Here is a 23,567-nt window from a genome sequence, read left to right as displayed (position 1 = left end):
GAACATACATGTGTTTGACAAAATATCATGTTTGTGTTGGACAAATAGCATGAAAATACAAAGAACATAAAATCTTTGCAAAAAGAACATGTTTCTTTTCATGGTTACTTAGGTGGTTGAATGTGTTTTAAAAAAAACATATGTTTGATAAAGAACATGATTGTGTTTCTGCCCACGTTCTTTAAAATATTCCTAATGTTCTTTAAAATATGTCTAATGTTCTATTTTTTCGCCCATATTTTTAAAATATGTCTAATGTTCTTTCCAGGTGCACCATGCGCATGGTTCACTCGGGTGCACCAACCACACACTGTGATTATTGAAGACTTACATTATATTTTGGATAGAAATATTTGAAGGGGAAAAGAGGGAAGGGAAAAGGAAGAATTTAATTTCCCTTGTGTGGATTAAAACATAGGGCAAGGATAGTGAAAGAAAAAGTAGAGATCAATTTTCCTTCTCCTTTAATAAAACAAATCCCTCGACTTCGTTGTTGAATATTTTTGAAAAGAAAATAGAAGGTGTAGGGAATATTTCAAGCATTACCCAAAACTTGAACCCCACCGTAATATTACACTTAAGCATGGTGGCGTCTAAAGGGAAGGAAGCTAGAGCAAAAGAGTCGCCAACAAGTTTTAGGAACTTGTAAACCATTCACAGGGTGAAGGTTACACCCCTTGACGATCCAGGACTGATGACTGATGTTCGGGGATGAGGGTACGAATCCAATCTAAAAGAGAAAAAACTCGCCCTACAAAATAGGTCTCTACTCTATTCTACTCGTATTCATGTGCGCTTTTTGACTAACATGCAATCAATAGGTTTACCCTAAATCTGTTTAATCTATTCTGGTTGAATATTTAATGCACAAACAAATCTATTATTGGCGATCATTTAAATTATAATCAAATTAACTCTAAATAAGATTATTAATTATCTTATTAAGCGTGATTACAAGTACAAATTCCATTTAAACATACATCAAAAGGTGTGATCAAGCAATAACAATAAATATAATCAAGCAACATAATAATAACCATAAGCATAATAATCATGATAATAATAATAATCATGTCAACGCTAAATAGCAAGATCCTAGGTGTAGACACTCATTTGTGTCTTCCCAAAACCAAACTCAGTGATGAGTACCTTTCCCGTCAAATCATAATCGAATGAAGTGAAAGTGTGGAAAGTTTAGTGTTGCGGAAAGTTTTAATTTCTTTTCTCTTCTCTCTGTTTTAGAAAACCTATTTTAAGAAAACAGTCAATCTAGTTTGGTTGGTCCATGATATGGGTCCAATAATAGTGTAGTTGGATGGGGCTTGAAAAGAGCTTTCCAACAATATATTATAAGCCCAATTTCGATGAATATTGAGGAAGTTATGGCCAAATTACTGAACTGGGTCTGGTTTGGGCCTTATATGCGGCCCAATGATCTAGAGGAGGGCCTAATATGGATTTATCATTCCTAATGCAATTAGGAATGATTTTAGTCTTCTAGATTCTTCTAGAAGGTTCTTTTCATTCCTAATTCATCTAGCATTGATAAATTGACTTTTTAGAGTTTTAATCAGAATAAAAGAACGTTTTTGAGGAAAATACGATTTTATCCTCCTGTACGGCAATTTCTATCTGATTTTAAGAAAACGCGTGAATTTCTTAGTCAGCGCCAAACGCTAGCTGTAGCGCTTGACGCTACACTTGGCGCCTGGCGCTAGCCTTAGCGTCTGGCGCTAACCTGGCTTTTTGCGTCAGAACTCTGTTTTTGATGTTTTATCTTTTTGGCTGATTTTCTCTATAAATAGTCTCCTAAAAACTCCGTTTTGATTCACTAACTCTCATCAAGATTTTCTTGATTACTCTCTCTATCTCTTTTCTAAACTAGCCTTCTCTCAAATATAAAAATTCTGCATTCATTAGATCTAGATACACCTAGCCATATTCGAAGTTGCCTTCGCCCTAGACGTGAAAGGTTTAATTTCTGAGGGTTTGGTCCCAAATCTCTTTTTCAATTATTTAATTTAATTGTTTTGCTTTATATTTTCCTTGAAGTTACTAACGTGTGTATTTTGTTATTAGAAAGAGGTACAAGGCATCCAAGTAAGTACTTTAATGGTTTTTATTGATGTTATTATATAGAGTTCATGCTTAGGTTATTATTATGATATTCCTAGTATCATGTCTAGGGTAACTTTAATATTAAGTATGATTGTTATGATGCTCCCTATATTCTTTCCTAATATTCATGTTAGTATCATGTTAGGGCTAAATATTTGATTTTTATTGTTTAGTGACATGCTAGGGTTTTTTATTAATCTCGTTAGTATCATGCCTAGGGTCTTGCTATTATTGTGCTTTAACATGATTATTATGATTTTAATTATTATGATTATAATTTTTATTATTTTTATGATGATTGTTATTATAATTATGATTATGATTATGTTGCTTGATTTTTATTGTTATTTGCTTGATCACACCTTTTATGCATGTTTAAAGGGAATTTGTACTTGAAATCACGCTTAATAAGATAATTAATAATCTTGTTAGGGTTAATATGATTATAATTCAAGTGATCGCCAATAATAGTTTATTTGTGTATTAATATTCAACCAACATAGATAAACAGGTTTATGGTTAAACCTATTGATTGCATGTTAGTCAGAAAGCGCACATGAATACGATCAGAATAAAGTAGAGTCCTATTATTAGGGCATGTTCAATCTCTTTTAGGTTGGATTTGTACCTTTATCCCCGAACTACCAGCCATGGTTCAAGACCTTATGGAGTTGACGATCTCTTGGATCGTTAAGGGGTGTAACCTTCACCTCGTGAACGGTTTACAAGTTCCTAAAAAACTTGTTGGCGACTCTTTTGCTCTATCTTCTTTCCCTTTGGACGCCACCGTACTTTAGTGTATGATCACAGTGGGGTTCAAGCTAGGGGATTAACGCTTGAAATATTCCCTACACTAGGCATGATACTAACAAGATTAATAAGAAACCCTAGCATGTCACTAAACATTAAAAATTAAAGCTTTAACCCTAATATAATACTAACATGATATTAGAAAAGAAAATAGGAAGCATCATAGAGATCATAATTGATATAAGAAACTTAATTATTACCCTAAACATGATATAGGAAGATCAAAACACCCTAACATGATACTAGCAATCAATAAAACAATCTAAGCATGATTTCTATATCAAAAGATCAATTAAACAATTAAAGTACTTACTTTGATGCCTCATACCTCTTTCTAATAAAAAAAATACACGTGTTAGTAACTTCAAGGAAAATAATAAACAAAACAATTAATCAAATAATTGAAATAGAGATTTGGGACAAAACCCTCAGAAATTATCAACCTTTCACGTCAAGGGCGAAGTCAACTTCGAATTTAGCTAGGTGTGTCTAGTGCTAATGTATGAGAAATTGTGTTTGTAAAAGGTTAGGCTAGAAAGAGGGAGAAAGAATTAGCTTTAGCTTAGAGAGAGAAGAGAATTGGAGAATTCTGGTTATTGAAAAATAGAGGTCCACGGATCGTATTTATAAGAAAATAGTCTGGAATTGATAGAAAAGAATAAGAGTTCGAAAAGGAATAAAACTACCCTCTGTCGCCAACAACAGGGCTCGTCGCCAGGCGAAGAACTTGTCGTCTGTCGATGCAGGAGGTTTCAACGCGTTTTCAACGCGGAATCCACTTCTTGATAAAATTAAGTCGTAAAATCCGTGTTTAGGGGTAAAATCGCATTTTCATATAAAACACTTCTTTTATTCCAAGTAAAACTCATAAAACATAATTATCAATCCTAATCCTATTAGGATTTAAAAGAATCTTTTAGAAGATTCTAGAAGACTATGATCAATCCTAATAGTTTTAGGAATGATAATTAATAATAGGCCCTCCTCTATATCATTGGGCTGCATTTAAGAACCAAACCGGGCCCAGTTTAGTATTTTGGCCATAACTTGCTCATTATTCATCGGAATTGGGCTTATAATATATCGTTGGAAAGTTCTTTTCGAGCCCAATCAAACTACGCCATTATCTGACCCATATCATGGGCCAAACTGAACTGGACTGGTTATTTTCATAAAATAGAGTAGGTTTTCAAAAACAGAAAGAAAGATTTTTAATAAAAACTGACCGCAACATTAGACTTTTCACACTTTCACTTCATTCGATTATGATTAGACGCAAAAGGTATTCATCACCGGGTTTGGTTTTGGGGAGACACAAATGGGTGTCTATAGAAGGTCACTCTTTCCCTCCCCTCACCCCTCACCCCTCCCCTTTCTTTTTCTTCTTTCTTTTTCATTCTCCCTTTTCTTCCTTTCCCTTTTCCTTCATTATTGTTGTTCAAATGAAGTGTTGATGTTTGATCTTAGTTTCAGTATTCAAACTAGGTTAGTCCGTGCGATGCACGTTTTTAATACTAAAAAATTCACTTGTAAGTGTATAACATAAATATTTTAAGCAAAACATAATAAATCGGGATCCTTCTCGTTAAATTTATTGAGCTAAAATGAAGGACATAAATATTCTAATCACAAAGTATTGGGTGCAGTGCGTCAATACCTTCTTTTTCTTAAACAATATTCTTACCCTGCCATATTTTCATCATATCTTCCTTTGTCTCCACCAAACATAATCCATCACTGGTAGCTACAACTACAATAGGTTTTTCTATCTCCTCCTCATCTAAAAAGTCCTAAATATATTAACAATATATAATCGTCATCTTCTCGAATGAAGAACAAGTTTCCACCCAATGACAAGATGGTGGTGGCTACGATGAAGGAGGGAAGCGAGGTCATTCATGGCGGAAGAGAGAGAAAGTTTAAGAGAAATGAAGAGGATGGCAAGGAAAGATAAAATAAATATTGTTAATTATATTTGTCCATGATTTATGTTTGAATTGTTTTGATAATTGCTTGAGATTGTTGATTTTTTCGAAAAATTCCCAAAAAATGGAATTGGGGCTTTCTTATGTTATGTATAATTGTTGAAATTGATTGAGAAATGAGCAAATTATGTTATACACATGACCTTTAGTACGAGGAGGTTCCGCCATTGTTATACATTTGGTCAAACAGATTACACATATCCTCTATCGAATAATTTAAAAAGTACGAACCACTTGTAGAAAAAACGTCATTTGTAACCCCCTATTTGTAACCAACAGTACTTTTTTAGTTACAATTAGTATATTTGTAACTAATAACAATTAAAAAATCCGTTACAAATAATTAGTAAAAACTTGTATGACTCATGTAATCGTAACTGACTAAGAATTGTTGGTTACAAGTAATTGTTATTGTAACTAACAATTTAATTGACTGTTACGACTACTATACTTATATTTTCTGTAAATATATATTTGTAACTAACAACACATAGTCGGTTACAAATACTAATTTCATTTTATTTTAATATATTTTTTTCAATAAAGAAAAAGAAAAATCTAAGCCCCAAAATAAAATAAAAAACCCTCGACCTCCCCTATTACCCCCAACCTTAGTCTAAAATTCCCCCAAAAATAAAAAAAAAAATCCCACAAAAATCCCCCCCAATTAACCCAGAAAATTTGGCTTGAGCACCGCCCCATCCACCTGAGCTTGAAGACCGCCGAAGTTCAGCCTCAAAGAGTTCCGTTGGATTGAAGGTTGCCGCAAGGCTGCCGGAGTGCCGTCGGCTAGTTCGAGCGTTAGCCACCGTCAAGCAGCATCAACACTTATACATTAGGGTATGTTCGAGAATTAATTGGTTTTTTTTTACATGCAAATTGAATTGGGCTCATTTACTTCTTTGGATTGAAGGCTGCCGGAGTTCCTCTGGGTTGAAGGCTGCCGGAGTGTCGTTGGCTAGTTCGAGCGTTAGCCACCGTCAAGCAGCATCAACACTTATACATTAGGGTATGTTCGAGAATTAATTGGTTTTTTTTTTACATGCAAATTGAATTGGGCTCATTTACTTCTTTGGATTGAAGGCTGCCGGAGTTCCTCTGGGTTGAAGAATGTCGGAGTGCCGTCGGCTAGTTCGAGCGTTAGCCACCGTCTAGAGGTCCTACCTTGTTTTTTCCTTTCAAACAGCTATTCAAATAAATTTACTGAATTATAATAAAATGGCAAACTAATAGCATGGTGTGAAAAGCAGCTGTTATTTTTGTTGGCTATGAATGAATGTAGGGAGCTTTGTGTCATATTAAAGCCTTCTGTCATACAAAGTTCTGTAAAGTTTTTCAACTAACTGTTGTGCGGAAAGCAGTTTGGACTATGTGTGTTAACTAGCACTACGAAATCGGTTGTGACTGATAGCCCATCATGTTATTCCAGTAGCAATCTGTTAATATTGGCATGATGCATCTTGATACTTTAATATCATCTGAACGCCTGATTTCTTCAAAAAATATGTTATGCAGTATAGCCTATGATTAACCTCCAAATATAATGAATCACAAAGATGAATCGAAGTATTTGTAAATGTATCAATTGATGTAGTGATAATTGTGACTCATGAAGTACAAAGTAACTAGTTAGGTGCTGCTTCTGTCACTGTTATTGCAATGATGACTGTATACTACTTTTTCTACTATCAGGAATTACCTTAGAAGTTTAGAAGGATGACATAGTTTCATCCGTAGAAACACGTCTTGTCCATTTTTCTGCTTAATTTTTACACCATTTGGATAGTAGTTACTTCTGTGAACTGCACTTTGTTCTAGCAGGATTAGAACATGAATCCATATTGGTTGAGCACTTTTATTTTACTATTGCATCTTTAATGTATGACAAACCAAATCATATTAAAGAGATTGCTTTAATTTCATATTTTTTTCCTTCCTGTACCAGGCACCATGCAGTTAATGCATGTTTGGCGCCGCTGTACTCTGTAGAAGGAATGCATGTAATCACAGTGGAAGGCATTGGAAGTCGTAAACTTGGCTTGCATCCAGTGCAGGTTCAATTCTTCCCTTTCTATTTGATTTCATCGAAAGAGGATCATACTCCATATATCATTATAAGTACACACAAGAGCTTTTGCAAGTTCTTATTTGTTTTTTACATTGAATTCAAATTTCTGTTTCAATTTTTTGTCTCAATTTTCTGTCATATTGCATTTAAATACCTATTTCAATTTTACATTGAATTCAAGTTGCTGTTTATATTGTATTTATCTATTGTATTTGAATTCAAGTTTCTGCTTATTTGTTTTTTACATTGAATTCAAGTTTCTGTTTATATTGTATTTATCTATTGTATTTGAATTATATTTTGGGAGTCTCGATTATTGTAAAACCGTAAACTCTTGCTTGATTTCATTGATATCATAAGCAGCATATTTATAATACAAGGCAGAAGAATCCTAAGCCTATACGGAAACAAGTCCTGCTAGCTTAGGTAAATAAACATAAACAAGGAATCAAATATTATCATAGTAAATCTAAATATATTCACTAAATCTTAGGATATTTCCTAAATATATCGTAATAATTACATTGTGGGTTAAGATCTTTAAGGTGTAGCTATGTAATTTAATTTAATTTAATTTTATAGGGTTAATCTCTTGATTTTTGGGTTGTGTAATGTATTTGAATGCTTTGATTATCTTGGTTTTAAGTGTTATATGTGTTATCTCACTGTGAGGTGGATTTTGTCGATCTTGTGTTTATGACATTTCAAATATAAAGTTCATCTGCCTTAATTAGTGTGTGTTATATCATAGTGTATACTTTGTCGTTCAAATTCTAGTTATGAATCACGTCATATCTGGGTAGATACTTTGCTTTTTTTGGTGTTTAACATAACATGTTATTACATTTTAGAAATGAATCGTGAATGGATGTATGATGCAATCCGAACGTCACCTGCATACTTGGAAGGAGTTAATGAGTTTTGTAAAATTGTTGTGCAACATCAGTGGAGTGTTGTTGTTGAACAAAGACTTACTAGGGCAAGACCTATCTTCTGCCCTTGTTGTCGTTGCAAGAACGTGAAGAGGTGGGATGACATTAAGAAAATAGAGGAACATTTGATTATTCATGGGTTCATGTCAGACTACACAGTTTGGTACTGGCATGGTGAAAAACTTACTCCTATGGGCAATTCATCTTCTGTTAATAATGATACCGAACTTGATAGGGAGTCGGGTGGTATTGATAATATTGATGGGTTTGATGAGGAAAACAATGTTGATGAAGATAACATCAATGATATGATGGAAGGGTTGGAGGATCGTGTGAATGTAAATTCTCGTACAATTGAGGAGGTGTCGAAGGCTGCAGAGACACCCCTATATCCTGGTTGTACAAAGTATTCCAAGCTTTCGGGGGTGTTAACATTATTCAAATTGAAAGCAAAGAGCGGTTGGACTGACACGAGTTTCACTTTGTTGTTAGAAACTCTTTCGGATATGTTTCCCGAGGGGAATGACATTCCTAAGTCCACCTATTATGCGAAGAAATTGATGTGTCCCATGGGTTTAGAGTACACCAAGATCCATGCATGTCCTAATGACTGTGTGCTTTTTCGAAAGGAGAATGAAAACTTATATGCTTGTCCACAGTGCGGTGAGTCTCGATACAAGCGGAAGGGTTTAAACTTGGACCGTAAGAAATGGCCGCCAGCTAAGGTTGTATGGTATCTTCCAATAATTCCAAGGTTTAAACGTCTATTTTCAATCAATCAAGATGCTAAAAACTTGGTGTGGCATGACAATTAGAGGAAGAAAGATGGGTTAATTAGACACCCGGCTGATTCATTGCAATGGAAACACATTGATGAGACATTTCCAGAGTTCGGTAATGAGCCTAGGAACTTGAGGCTTGCGTTGAGTACAGACGGGATGAACCCTTATGGCACTTTAAGTAGCAAACATAGTACATGGCCGGTTCTTTTGTCGATATACAACTTACCTCCTTGGTTGTGTCAGAAGCGAAAGTACATCATGCTGTCACTGTTAATATCAGGTCCTAAACAACCTGGTCATGACATAGATGTGTACTTAGATCTGCTCATAGATGATTTGAAGCTGTTGTGGGATGAAGGTGTTGTGACATTCGATGCTCATACCGGGACGAATTTCAGACTTAGAGCCATGATTTTCTGTACCATTAATGATTTTCCAGCGTATGGAAATTTGTCGGGGTGCAAAAACAAAGGACAAAAAGCATGCCCAGTATGTGAAGATGATATGCCTATTACATACCTGAATCATTGGGGTAAGAATGTGTATTTGCATACTAGAAGGTCACTTCGTCGAGACCATCCATATCGAAAGATGAAGAAACAATTCAATGGTTTTATTGAGAAAGGAGTGTGTCGTAAGCCGTTGACAGGGACCCAGATTTATGAAAAAATTAAACATATCAACACAGTCTACGGAAAGCTTCACACACCGAAAACAAAGAAGGATGTTCTATGGAGAAAAGTGTCTAAGTTATGGGAACTTCCTTACTGGAAGCACTTAAGAGTTAGACATTGTTTGGATGTGATGCATATTGAAAAAAATGTTTGTGATTCATTGATTGGGACATTGTTGAATATTAAGGGGAAGACCAAGGATGGTGCTACTGTGCGTAGAGACATGAAGGAAGCCAATATTCGACCAAAGTTATGGCCCGAGGATAATGAAAGAAGGAAGAAATCATTCTTGCCTCATGCATGCTACACGTTGTCTAGGGAAGAGAAGAGGATGTTTTGTGAATGTTTGAAAAGAATCAAGGTACCTACGGGGTATTCGTCGAATGTGAGTCGTTTTGTTTCGGTAACCGATAAGAAAGTATCTGGTATGAAATGTCATGATTGTCATGTCATGATGCAAGTATTCTTACCAATTGCTATTCGGGGGCTATTGCCGAAACATGTTAGGTATGCCGTTGTGAAGCTTTGTCGCTTTTTCAGTGACATATGTAGTAAGGTAATTGATCCCAAAAAGCTTGATGAAATGGAAGCTGATGTTATTGAAACCTTATGCAAGTTCGAGATGTATTTTCCACCCTCATTCTTTGATATAATGGTACACGTAGTTATCCACTTACCTCGAGAGATTAAAGAATGTGGTCCTGTGTTCATGCATGCATTATATGTACCCTTATGAAAGGCACGTGGGAAGTTTGCAAGATAAAGTTAAAAATAGAGCAAGTCCTGAGGGTAGTATCATTCAAGCTATCCTTGCAGAGGAAGCTGGGAACTTTTGTGCTGTGTTCTTGGCTAGGGCTAAAGAAATTGGTGTTCCCGTTTCTCGACATGAGGGAAGGCTGCAAGGGAAGGGTAAAGTTGGTCGAAAATTGGTTAGGCCTCCCATTGACAGATTTCAAAAGGCCCATCGATATGTTTTGCAACAGCTCTCTGAAGTTCATCCATACATAGAAAAGCATCTACATGAATTGCAATGTCAAAATCCAAGAATAACTGCTTATTCATTGATGCAAGAGCATAATCGCCGGTTTGTTGATTGGTTTCAAGTCCAAGTGAAGCTTCAATTGAGTCAAAATGAAAATGTACCAGAAATGATCAAGTGGCTAGCACGAGGTCCCCAACCGCTTGTTTATACTTATGAGAGCTACGACATCAACGGATATTCTTTCTCTACTTATCTTAAGGATGAAAAGAGTGTTCAGCAGAATAGTGGCGTGGTTCTAGTTGCATCTTCAACAGAATACTCAAGCGCTAAAGATACAAGGCCAATCGATGCGACACAAGCATATTATGGGGTTATTCAAGAGATTTGGGAGCTAGACTATGTTGATTTCACCATTCCTCTTTTTCGATGCAAGTGGGTAGACAATCGTCGTGGACAAAAAAGGGATGTTCTGTTTGGTTATACTTTGGTAGATTCAAGTCGTTATATAGAAGGTGAGGAGCCTTTTATCCTATCAAAACAAGCTAAACAGATTTTTTACATCAACGACAATATGGATCCAATGTGGCGTGTTGTGGTTCAAGGAAAAAGACGAATTGTTGGTGTTGAAGATGTCGTAGATGAAGAAGAGTACGACAGATTGGATGACACCCCACCTTTATCCATGGGTGTCCAACCTCTTCAAGATGGAGAAGATATAGTTGATGATGAGGACTATGATCGTGACGAAGGGGTGGAGGTTGATTTAGTTACGACACCACTATAGGGTTTATGTTAGTGTTATTATGCTATGTTAGCTTAGCAATTTTGTAATATTAGCAATGAACTTGGTTCCTCTTTCTCTCTCTCTCTGAGATCAAATGAATCTGTATTTGAATGATATTTTGACTTCTGCCAATTTAAAGATTTTATAGATGAGACTTTGGAATTATGTGATCAATTTTAGGACCGATGCTTCTTTCTCTGGTCATTAGAATCTTGAAGAAAGAAGAAAAGCCACTGCTTTGATGAGCTTGAATTTTGTAAATAACTTCCTGTGAATGCTCTGCTTGTAAATATATCCTTTTACTAAGGAAGCTTTATTATGTGTGATTCAGGTTCTGTGGGGTCTCAAATTCCTTGGTTAAGCGTGATGCTGAGGGAGCACCTGCAGCAATAACAGTGCCCTAAACTAAAGGTATTTGTTATAATACATGATAAATATTTAGTCTGCTAGCTTCTGTAATAATACATGATAAATATTTAGTCTGCTAGCTTCTGTAATATATGATAAATAATTAGTCTGCTAGCTTTCGCTTATATTTAGTTTTTGCACCTCTATTATTTGATAAGGCAAAGAATGCTAGGGTTGCTCGTTTCACATTCTCAAGTACTTCAAGTGGTATCCCATGGTTGATGATTTGAAAGAATCCCCACTTCTGAGCAGCATCACATACTGATTTTACAACTGTTGGGTCATCCCACTTGGACACGTCGACTATGGGGATCGATGCCTCTTCCATGATCTTCATCAATTTTATTTATTTGGCAACTTTTGAGAGGCTTTTATTGGACTGAATTTTATTTATTTTAATTCTGTAATAAATAAATGGTGCATATTCTGTAATAAAATGGGTGATATTATGTGAACCAGGGCATACATCAAACTTTCTGCCATGTCTTATTTAAAGAAGCCTAACTGAAAAATAAATCAGAATTGGTACCTCCACCTTCAGCATCACTTAATTTGGCATACATACCTAGGCAGTAGAGAATTTATAATATACAAAATCAGAATTTATATACACATATACTGCAGTTCAAGATCTTTCTTACCATTTACAATATGTTGTGTTTGCTGGTTTCAGATTTTATCAAGCAAGTTTCATAGCAGAGCAAGAATTGCCATGGAGGAAAGTGGAGATGACTACAACCAAGAACGTCAAGATATGGAAGAACTTCAACATGATGTTGTTACATCACAACCTAAGCCTAAGAAAAAGGAAGAGGTCCATCAAAAGGAGTCCAAACAACAACTCCTATCTTCCTTGAATTTGATGAATTTGGTTTGCCTACGGGGAAATGGGAATCTGAATATGGAAAACAAATTGGGACTTGTTCCAAAAAAGTTAACGTCAATGTTAAGGAATATTCAAAGATGGATAAAGTGGAGAAAAAAAACCTATGGGAGGAGACAAAGGTATAAATGCTTTAAATATGTAGAATTTATTGAGTCTATGTTAACCTAACCTTGTCGATTAATTTCTTCAGCACTTTGGTTTTTTTTTTTTAATAATTTTTTTGGAGCAGCGCAAGTTCCACATTGATGATCTGGAAGGTGTTAAGGAAAAGAACTTTCATGTAGCTGTCGGGAACAGATTTAGGCGGCACAAGTCTTGGTTAAACGCTCGCTTTATCACAAAAACCGAAGCTCCTACCGAAGATTCACCTAGTGCAAAAATGAAGCCATGGGAACTTTATGAGGGTTTCATCTCAGAGCTGCAGTGGAAAGATTTTGAGGCATATTACACATCAGAAGAATTCAAGGTATGCAATTATTAGTGTTATGCTTTAAGAATGAGATGACTATGAATATAATTCTAATATGGTTATTACTTAACAGCTTAAAAGTGAAAGGGGGAAGGAAAATGCAAAAAAAAAACAAATATCGACATCACTTAGGGCAAAGAAGCTATGGGAGGGCTCGAGAACACTGGAAAAAGTCAAATAGACTTCCCCCAGTCTCTGAATCATCAACCACGAGCAACACCACTGAATTAAGTACTACTACGTCATTAAATGAAAGGCTGACGCATCGTTCTCTTAAATGGGTCTTAGCACGTCAAATTAAGTTACCCGATGGATCATGGGGTATAGACCCAAAAGATGTAGACACTGTTGCAATTGCTAAATCAGTAGTAAGTTCTTTTCTCATTATGTATTTATATTATGCAAGTTCTTCATCTACAAGTTTATAATTGTTAACCTTGCATTAAACTTACTATAATTAATCATCATTTTTATCATGTAGTTAGAAAACATGAAAACGAAGTCCGTAGAGAGACAAGAAGGAACAAGTTCATGTGAAGAGCGAGGCATTGATGCCCTAACCTTAGCATTAGGGAAAAAGGATAATCGGGGTCATGTCAAAGGACTTGGCAGATGTGGGGTTGGTGTTGGCCTTACTCAAGCATTTGGGAAGAAAGATCGAAAGGGGAAAAGATCAAGCCATAATAGCTGTTCTTTTAGTGAATTGGAAGCAATGAAAGATTCTTTAACTCAGGAATTTGAAGCAAAATTTGAAGAAAGGTTGAGTCAACGGGTAGCTGAGGAGATTCAGATTTATGTGGCTAATTTGATTCCTCGCTCAAACTCAACATTGCCAATAATGCCAGCAATTACTGAACTTCAATCACCCTTAGCAAACAATCTTAATCAAATAAAAGCACCACGTGTGATACAGGTAAGTGAGAAATATTAAGATATTTGTATCTCATAATTTAAATATCAAATAATAAGATAATATGTCTTTAATATTCAACAATGTAGGTCCCGACTCCATGTTTTCTTACCTTGAATGATGAGTACAATGAGAATAAAGTGGTCGTGGCAGATGGAACAGCACAACCGTGTTTGGACGGGGTTACTCATAACCTTACCATGAATCCGAAGCACTATAGAGTTAGTGTGGACTATCCTTACCCCGACTATGCCTCTCTTGATCTACCGGTGAAGGCTCCAGATGGTGAAACTAAGTTGGGTAAAGCGACTGGCTATTTTGTGGAATGGCCCATCTATTTAGTGATTTTCAAAGATGAGGTATAATGTTTTCTACATTAAAAAATTTAATTATGAGTATGTTAAATGTTTTTTTTAACTTAATAATAATTTAACAAATATTAAATTTAAAAGGACATGGGACCACCGATAAAGAAGGCAAAATCAGTAGAAGCTTATGAGAAAGTTGATAGTTGTGGCGTTAAATCAGGGCAATCAACTACTAAAGGCTTTGATCTACTTGATGATAGCATTGTTGGTAGTTTGAGTGAGTGTTGTGAGATGTTGTATTGGTGCATGAGCTCTGATATTGACAAGTATGATACTATAACGGTATCATTGAAGGCTCCTTATTTCTATCAAGATGAGGATAAAAAAACTTTTGTTACAGCTACAGACGTATCAGAACTTCTTAGAGGAGCATGGGCTAATGTTTCATTGTTTCATGTCTACATTTTGTAAGATTTTCACACTCTAATCTGTATGTGTAATTGAAAGATATTTATATATCCCATCCTATATGTAAGTAACCAAATTTTGTTTTGCAGGTACCTAATTCATATGCATATTTCCATTTTAAATATAACCGAGATCACATTCCTTTGTCCTCAAAGGATTTTGGTAGCTGAAATCGAGCACGATTATCTCGAAGTTCATGGGTATGTTAAAAAGGCTTTTATGTCCGAACTTGAAAAGGAAGATAAGCATTGCAAATTTATGTTAGCACCGTATCATCAAAGGTTTGTCCTACGACACATGCTTAATTATTTACTATTGTATATGTTTGTGAATTACAAGTTAATTAAAGTTTTATGGAATGTCATTTTTTTATAGTAATCATTGGGTGCTTTTGGTAATAAACTTACAATTGGGCCTTGTGTTCGAGTTTGATCCTGCCACTTGTCCTAAAAAGACCCCAAGAAAATTGAGATTGGCTGATATACTAATGAAGCAAGTAAATATAGAACATCATTTTCACATAATAAATTCAAAGTTTATAAAAAATGTTGTTATTTTTTTATTATAATTTTTTATTACAGGGCATACAAGGTGTATTTGTCTAAATTGAAGGGTAATGTTTTGAAAAGTAGAAGGAAAAATTTTCTATTTAAGCAAATGGAGGTACATAAGTGATATCCTTTATGTTACACAAATTAATGCATGCAATGCATAAGTATTTTAATGGGTAATAAATTGTGGGCTTTGATGTTTTAATTCTAGTGTGCTCAACAAAAAGGAGGTACTGAGTGTGGATATTACGTCATGAGATACATGTATGAGGTTGTTGTTGGTCACAGTGAGTGCGAAGGTAATTTAGAGGAGGTAAGTGACGTGTGATTGTTTCTTTGAAATAATTAAAATAATCTTTTTGAATTTATTTGAATATATAATATTTGTTTGTATTTTACCAGGTATATTCTGCAAGGAAAATGGCTTATGATGAAAGGGAATTGAATGAAACTCGAGAACAGTGGGCAAATTTCTTTCGAAGAAAATATTTGTTGAATGAACCAATTTAGTTATTTTCATCGAATGCATAACTAATTTGATTGCATATGTAGGTATGGTGAACTTGTTTGTTGATTAGTGAATGAATTTATTGATGTGTTACATTAAATTTTTTATGTGGAATGATGACTTCATTTATTGGTGAATGGTAATGATGTTAGAGTAGTGTTGTGAGTACAGGTTTATGTACAGGTTTTTATTAATCAATATCAACTTGAAGTTGGGATGTTCGTAAAATAGGGGAGATGTTGTCCGTTTTTCTGTAGGAAAATGAGATTGTATATGAGTCTATGTACTCAAACCTGCAGGAACTATCTATGATATCTTCTCCGTATATAAATTATTTGGACAAAAAAAAAATACAATTATTCGTAACCAACAAATAAATCGTTAGTTACAAATATCTTGAATTGTTATCATAAATTGAAGGTATAATTGTAACTGACAATAAATATGGTAGTTACGAATAAACATATAATCGTAACGGACAATTAACATGATAGTTACAAATAATAGCTTAATTGTAACTAACATTTAAAAAGTTAGTTACAATAAACTGTCAAATTAGACTATAAAATAGTGTATTTGTAACTAACATTTAGAGAGTCCGTTACAATTGCCTAACTTCTTGTAACTAACACTGTTGGTTACAAAAGCCTAACAGTATTTGTAACTCCTGTATATGTAACGGACAAAGTTGGTTACAAAAAGCCCGTTTTTGTCAGTTACAAATGACGTTTTTTCTACTAGTGAACTCATCCTTTTTACACACTTGAATATGTGTGGTATAAAATCTACCTTCCACTTTCTCCACTAAGTTGTACTCTGTAATAATGTATTACGGAGTACAATATATAAACAAGGAGAAAGAATTTCAAACAATATCTTGAATCTAATCGTCCCCAATCCCTACAATACAAATGTATAAACAATCCATCAGAGGGAGTTGTTTGAGCCTCTTTTTAAGATTTTTATTTGATACTCCGTAATACTACGTATATTTAGATCTTTACTCCATAAAAAACATTAAAAAAAAAAAAAAAAAAAAAAAAAAAAAAAAAGGAAAATTTGCTAAAAATAACACCATCTTTCACCGGTCTTCCAAGAATAGAACGACCTTTAGATTATTCCAAAATAACAACACCTTTGACACACATCTGCCAAAAATGAAACGTAACTTGTTGTTGGTAACCTGTTTAAAAGGTTCCTAGTGACACGTGTCACAATGTCATTAGTCAATTTTTTTAAGGTTTTTTTTAAAAAAAAATTAAAAAAAAAAAAAAAAAAAAAAAAAACCTCCCTCCTTGGCAGCCACCCCCACCGTTGGGCCTCCCCATAACCGCTGGCGGCCAGAGCCCCAGCATCCTACCCCGGCGTCGGCGACACCCCTCCTAACCCAGACCCCGACCACCAGCTCCTTCCATTGAACCACCTTCCTCCCGCCCTAAAACCCTCCCCCCCTCCCCTCGAAAACACTCCTCTCCCCACCGTCTGACGCCAAACAACCTCCACTATTCTAGCGAACCAATCTCGCCCTTCCAACAACCGTCTCCACCCCCTTCCCCCCTTGAATCACCACCCAAAACTTTAACCCCAAATTGTTGTGGTGGTTTTTGTTTTCCAAATCACCACCCCCAGCAAACTTTAATCCCCCGGATTTGTTTCCTGATGTTCCAGAAAGAGGGGGGTGTTGCAAAAGGGTCGGGAAGGGGAGGAGGTTGCCGTGAAGTGGAGGGGGTGCCGGAAATGGGGTCGGAAAGGAAGGGGTGTCAAAAATGGGGTCTGGAAGGAAAGGGGTGTTGGAAAAGGGGTCAAGAAGGGGAGGGGTGCCGGAAATTGGGAAGGGGGCCGGGGAGAGGGTTGTTTCAGGCGGGTGGTATTGGTGGGGGGTAGTGGAGGCCGGTGCAAGGGGGTGGGAAGAGGGGTTTATTTATTTATTTTTATTTTTTTAGTTTTTAGTATTTTTTGGTTTTTTTTTAAATCAAAAATTAAAAATAAAACTGACAAATAATACTGGGACACGTGTCCCAGGGTAACCTGTAAAATAGGTGACCGGTTTTTTGTTTCATTTTTGACAGATGTGTGTCAAAGATGGTGTTATTTTGGAATAATCTAAAGGTTATTCTATTCTTGGAAAATCGGTGAAAGGTGGTGTTATTTTTAGCAAATTTTCCTTAAAAAAAATACGATATATACATCAAAACACATTTGACTAATATTTTGACATTGAAAAAAAAAAAAGAAAAAAAAAAAAAAAAAAAAAAAAAGGCAACATTCACAAATAAGAAGCAGGCACAGGATCTGACAACAAAGGTAGGGAGGCAGGGGAGCTCACAAATCATTAATTGAGAAGTGTAAGTTGAAAAAGAATCAAATTAATCATCCCACAAATTTCTTCTTTGTTCAGACTCGTAAAATAGAGTAAGTTGCTCAACATTTATTGCAAAAATTAGCAAGGAATCTGAGCAGAAGAAAGAAAAGGAAACCCAACACATACAGAATTACAGGTACAGCTCGTTGGACGTTGGGCTGCTTTTTTACATTTACATTTACATTACCCCAACCTAAGATTTACAATTATCAAACAAACCCACTTCTTTATTAGTAGCATTTATTTCATTGGCCCTTACCATGTTCCTGCCCTACGGAAAAGGAAAGCTTTTTCAACTTATTGTATTTATTTCGCCTCGTTCTTGTCTTACCGAATATTATCTTTGGTAACCATGTACTATAGGGTATAGGTCATGTATTTTTAGACCCCGATTCATTTACTACAAGGTTGTCTCATCAAAGTTTTTATCGATATTATTGATACAAGATTAGTTTCGTTAATAAAAATGATATATAAATAAAAACCAAAATTAGTAAGGTTTTTGAAGACAAGCTTGCTTAAGAGGTTAGGCCTTGAAGCATAGCCTTGTAAAATCCACGTTAATAGGAGTTGTGTAGAGGGTGTGCAAGGTGAGCGATCATACAAACCCCTTAGAACCTTAAAAGGGTCTCAAATGAGATACAAATTCATCGTTTGCAATAATACCAAAGAAAATATTAAGAAGTGATAGGCCCCAAATTGATAAACATGTAGTACATGTTGAACGTTGAGTTCATACTTTTGATGAGCATAGTTTTTGAACCATGAAACAAAGACTTGTACAAGTATTATACGGACCTATGCCCCGCCCCTGCACGACTGCACAGGAGATGGCATGGTAATTGGTAAATGAAGTAAGAAAACAGTATGTACTAGTTATCAATAATCATATTTCCCCACAAATTTTAATACACATTCCCTCATTCCTCCCTTTGACATTACTGAGCACTCACGATTCCAAAAGATTACTCCACCATCAATGTTTGTTTTGTTTTTGGTTTCAATAATTTTATTTTAATTAATATATGTATTAGAAAATATTAGAGTGCACACATATCAAATGAAAACTTTATAACAGCATAGTATTATCAAATTTTGGATGTTTGACCAATGACAAAACCAAAAGTCAATAAAAAAAGTCAATGAAAAGTCATTTACCAAACAAAGCCTATGAAGTACGCTTAACAGTTTTTCAAGCTGGTCAAGCAAAACACATTATGACCAGTGTACTAGCTATTGAACCCAATGTTAGAGGGTTCCAAAATTGCTACGCACACCCTTTAGCCATTTTGAGGTCACAAGTTGAGCCCAACCATCTATATGTGCTTGGGAATAGAAATTTCCTTACTTTCTCTTTTTAGTCTCAAATGTTGACCTGTGCACATGGAATAACTAATCTAAACTGAAGAATCCTTTCTCCTTACCAAGCAAAAGAATTTAGGAATGAAAGGGGTAATAAATGAAACAAGGGCTTGTTTGGACAGCATAATAATGAATCAAGTTGTAGCATACGTATACCCTTGGTAAGTAAAACTTCCAATGGGAAGTAGGATGGACTTTTCATATTTAATCATGCAACTTATAAATATAAACTTTTTAGATATTAAAAAGTTATGGATAAACAAACGTTTTAAAAATGATACTCCCTCCATCATTTTTATTTTTCCCATTTAGAATTTTGACACAATTCATATGTTAAGAAATTTGTTGAATTACTTCTAATATATAAACATAACATAATCATATTGTATCTTATTCGATATGTTGTAATGAGTAGTTTGTAAATAGTTAATTCTCAAATATTTTTATTAATATAAAACTATAAATATCTATAGTCAAAGTAATGTAATGACAAACATACACATTTAAGATAAGAAGTATATTTAGAATTAATGGGAGTACATTCCATTTAAATAAATAAATAAATAAATAATAATAATAATAATAATAATAATTATTATTATTATTATAAAAAAAATAAAAAATAAAATAAAAAACACTTGTTATTACTTGTTAGTGAGAACCAAGACTGGCCTAGTTGGTTGGAGGCTCTTCTTTCAGTCTTGTGAGAGAGGTTTCATTTGCACCCCAAACAAGTTGATTCTTAATTTCTCCCTACTTGTGAGGAAATACTCCCAAAAAAAATTAAAATCAAGAGCCCATTTACCAATGAAAAGGATGAATTTTGGAGATAGGGCCCTACAGCTTTGTGTCAATTTCCTAGTCCAAGTGTTCAAATGGTCTGTCATATATATCCATCAGCTAATTTAAGCCCATTTTTTCACTTATGACTAAATGGCCTATTTCTTGTGTTTCTTTAGATTAAGCCCATTTTTTTATGATCTCCTTTCAAAATTGTATCCCTTTAACAGCAACAAAGCCAAGTAGGCAACAAATGCACTAGTGCTTCTTCAATGACTTTGTGAATAATAACAATATGTAGTATTTTACTTCTATTACTCTTTAATAAAAATATTATATGCTGTCATTTGCAAAATTACTGGAAATAAATTTTATTTTATAAGAATTGCAAATTGTAGCCCACAAAAAGACTTATAAATTGTAAATCGCAATCCGATTCATTTTTTTCATCGGTTTATGTGTCGAGAAATATTCGGTTAAGGTTTTAGGGGCCATTTTAGTTCTTCAGAGTCCGAATTAAGCTCGGAATCAGCAAAAAAAAAATTGTAAGTGCCTCGTTTTTACAGCAAACAATAGTTGTCCACAAATCGATACATTTTTGTTATGCAAAACGAGGCAATTGCGTTATTTTTTTGCTAATACCGAACTAAATTCAGAGCCTTAAGAGGTAAAATGGCCCCTAAAACCTTGACCGAATATTTTTTGCGCATGTAAACCGATGAAAAAATTGAATCGGACTTCAATTTACAATTTATAAGAACTTTTGGGTTGCAATTGCTATTTTTTTTTACTTCAATTTGCAAAATAAAAACTTTAATTGACAAATTTTCCAAATATCTTCGATATTAAGGCCCTGTTTGATTCACCTTAATTTTGCTGAACTTAAATTTTTTTTACTGAACTGAACTTATTTTTACTGAACTGAACTTAATTTTACTAAACTGAAATTATTTTTACTGAACTTAAATTATTTTTACTGAGCTGAAATTATTTTTACTGATTTTCTATTATAATTCTTCTGTAAGAAAACTGAATTTTACTGAATTGAAATTATTTTTACTGAACTAAAATTATTTTTACTAAACTGAAATTAATTTTACTGAACTGAACTTATTTTTACTGAACTGAAATTATTTTTACTTAATATTATTTTTTTAAGGTGAAGAGAACAGGGCCTAAGTGCCCAATGAAAGACAGATGTAGATATTTTTATAGTGTGGGATGTTCGAAGACAACCCTTACCTCAACATAGGTCCACCACTTATTAGAATTTGTTAGTTGAGACTAATACTACAAGAGGGGGGGTGAATTGTATGTGAGTTCCTATAGCTACTTTTCGCAGAATATAAACAAAATGTAAAGGAACTTGCAATGCACACATAATTTTACGAGGAAATCTTCCAGAGCCCAACTGGAAGTAAAACCTCGACCCTTCTAAGGGATTTTCAAAACCAAATCACTTCAATATAATAGGGCAAACTCACGAGTCACAACCTATTATAACCAGACCTTTACTCACAAGTTCCAAACTGAACTTGCTACACAGTAGGACCCTATCCTACCCAATCTAAGTCTCACACTTAGATTCACTCGTACTCTCTAAGTAGTACCTCTCAACTTCTTACTTGAAGCTTACACAAGTGTATGCAAAGTATAATTCACACACTTACCCAATAACCCAACCAATACAAAATATATGACTCTAGTATATGATAGGCAAGCTACGCATGAAACCCGAAACTAATATGACAAAGTTATAAGCTTGACAAACTTACACAATTACAGCACAAAAAGATTCCTTCACGCATAAACTCACAGAAAACTATGAAATGAGATCTCTACTATTTATACAAGACTAGATCATATAGTATGTAGGGCTTTCAAAAGATAAGTATGTTAATTTAACAAATCTCAAAACACGGCTTTAAGTAAATCAAGTTTAAAGAAAAATCTTTTTGGAAAACTAGATTATAAAGATAGATTATCAAATAGAATAATATCTTTTAATAATCAGTTTTTAAGAAGTAAATCTTTTAGAAAAATCTTTTCTTAAAAACCTATCTTTTTAACTTTCCGATTTTAATTATTTTTGCCAAGCATTTTGTCACGCTTCTAATAAGATTCATGTGGAAACCTAACATATTTACAACATATCTAGAAGATAGAATCTTAACTAAATTAAGTTGCTGCGCCATTATTCTGCAAACGTGGATTACTTGGGCTTTACGCAGAGTAGGACTAAGTTCCTGTTGTCACTTGTACTCCAGTTTGAAACTGGAACTTCGCAAGCCAAGTTCCTCCAGAACTTGCTGTCTTCAACGCAGACCAAGTTAACTCCTCAACTTGATGTCTTCAAGTTCCTGTTAGGGAACTTAGATAGTTCTTGTTAGATATCTAAATTCCTGTTAGGGAACTCTTTTTCTATCTTGTCTAACTAATCTAAGGTATTTCTTCATGTCTTCTTAGATAGGGTTACTCTTCCACCTTTAAGGTCCACTTCACCTGTTCTAGTCTTCTATCTTGTCTAACTAATCTAAGGTATTTCTTCATGTCTACTTAGATAGGGTCACTCTTCCACCTTTAAGGTCCACTTCGCCTGTTCTAGTCATACACTTAGAAAAACCTTTTATTAGTTCGAAGTTTGCTTTAATTTAAGGTTAAGTCAATCATCATCAAAACCTATAAGCTTCAACATAATTTGAATCACTCGGATCGAGTTACTGAACAAACCTTTTTGTCTTATTTCTTTCGTTTCTTTTTCAACTTTTGCACCATTTTCTAAGTCTAACTATCTTAGGTCATTGAAAAATGAAAATTGGAGTAAGTATTTTTATTGTGAGCGTGTTTTTTATTGTGAGCATGTTCAACATCTTTTGTAATAGTGATAGTGATAGATTATATAAATAATCTATTGTAATTATCTTGCATATATTTTAGTGTATATCTTTCCATAGTTAGCTTTAGCTTAACCTAGTGTGTGTGTGTATATATATATATGAGAAGGCACGACAAATATTCTCATATTCTCTCAGATAGATGGTACATAGTGTCTGTTAAGAGATACCAAATTCACCTTTGAATTACAACTTTTAAAAATTATTACAAAGCTAGTATTTTATTGTGTCAATAGTTTATTTAATTTATGCCAATCGAACACTATAAAGACATATAAACCCTACTGCATGTAATAGACATCTAAGACATGTACAACTTCCTTAGATTTGTTTTACAAATAGGTAGATGAACAATTGACATGCATATATACCAAATTTAGTTAAAATGCTGTAGTTGGACTTGGTAGTCTTGGACCTTGTACTTATGGATAGTGATTCACAACTCATGACTTTTAGTAAATTAATTAGTTAGTTAGAGTTAAAGGGATTTAATTCAAGTGATAAACCAATCATTTTCCAAGATAAG

General features: G+C 34.4%; 1 protein-coding gene across 1 annotated transcript; it reads left to right on the top strand.

The window, feature by feature from the left end:
• The first annotated feature begins 5,554 nt into the window (after window positions 1-5,554).
• LOC145640816 (uncharacterized) lies at window positions 5,555-15,741 on the top strand. Its single transcript, XM_081692053.1, has 14 exons — window positions 5,555-5,753; window positions 5,827-5,922; window positions 5,997-6,070; window positions 6,859-6,967; window positions 11,467-11,546; window positions 12,217-12,548; window positions 12,659-12,895; window positions 12,972-13,266; window positions 13,380-13,811; window positions 13,898-14,167; window positions 14,261-14,583; window positions 14,674-14,865; window positions 15,347-15,448; window positions 15,538-15,741. Exons 7-13 carry the CDS (start codon window positions 12,828-12,830, stop codon window positions 15,390-15,392), a joined length of 1,626 nt encoding a protein of 541 aa, XP_081548179.1. The 5' UTR covers window positions 5,555-5,753; window positions 5,827-5,922; window positions 5,997-6,070; window positions 6,859-6,967; window positions 11,467-11,546; window positions 12,217-12,548; window positions 12,659-12,827; the 3' UTR covers window positions 15,393-15,448; window positions 15,538-15,741.
• The last annotated feature ends 7,826 nt before the right edge of the window (window positions 15,742-23,567 follow it).

This window comes from Chenopodium album, chromosome 7 (genome assembly GCF_948465745.1).
Source record: "Chenopodium album chromosome 7, dcCheAlbu1.1, whole genome shotgun sequence".
Classification (NCBI taxonomy): domain Eukaryota; kingdom Viridiplantae; phylum Streptophyta; class Magnoliopsida; order Caryophyllales; family Amaranthaceae; genus Chenopodium; species Chenopodium album.
This window is presented reverse-complemented; position numbering and strand designations above follow the sequence as displayed.

Excerpts from the sequence above, each read along its gene's own strand:
- LOC145640816 (XM_081692053.1), top strand. The coding sequence starts at position 12,828 with ATGAGGGTTTCATCTCAGAGCTGCAGTGGAAAGATTTTGAGGCATATT. Across the intron at positions 12,896-12,971 it reads ACACATCAGAAGAATTCAAG|CTTAAAAGTGAAAGGGGGAA; the intron begins GTATGCAATTAT and ends ATTACTTAACAG. Across the intron at positions 13,267-13,379 it reads TTGCAATTGCTAAATCAGTA|TTAGAAAACATGAAAACGAA; the intron begins GTAAGTTCTTTT and ends TTTATCATGTAG.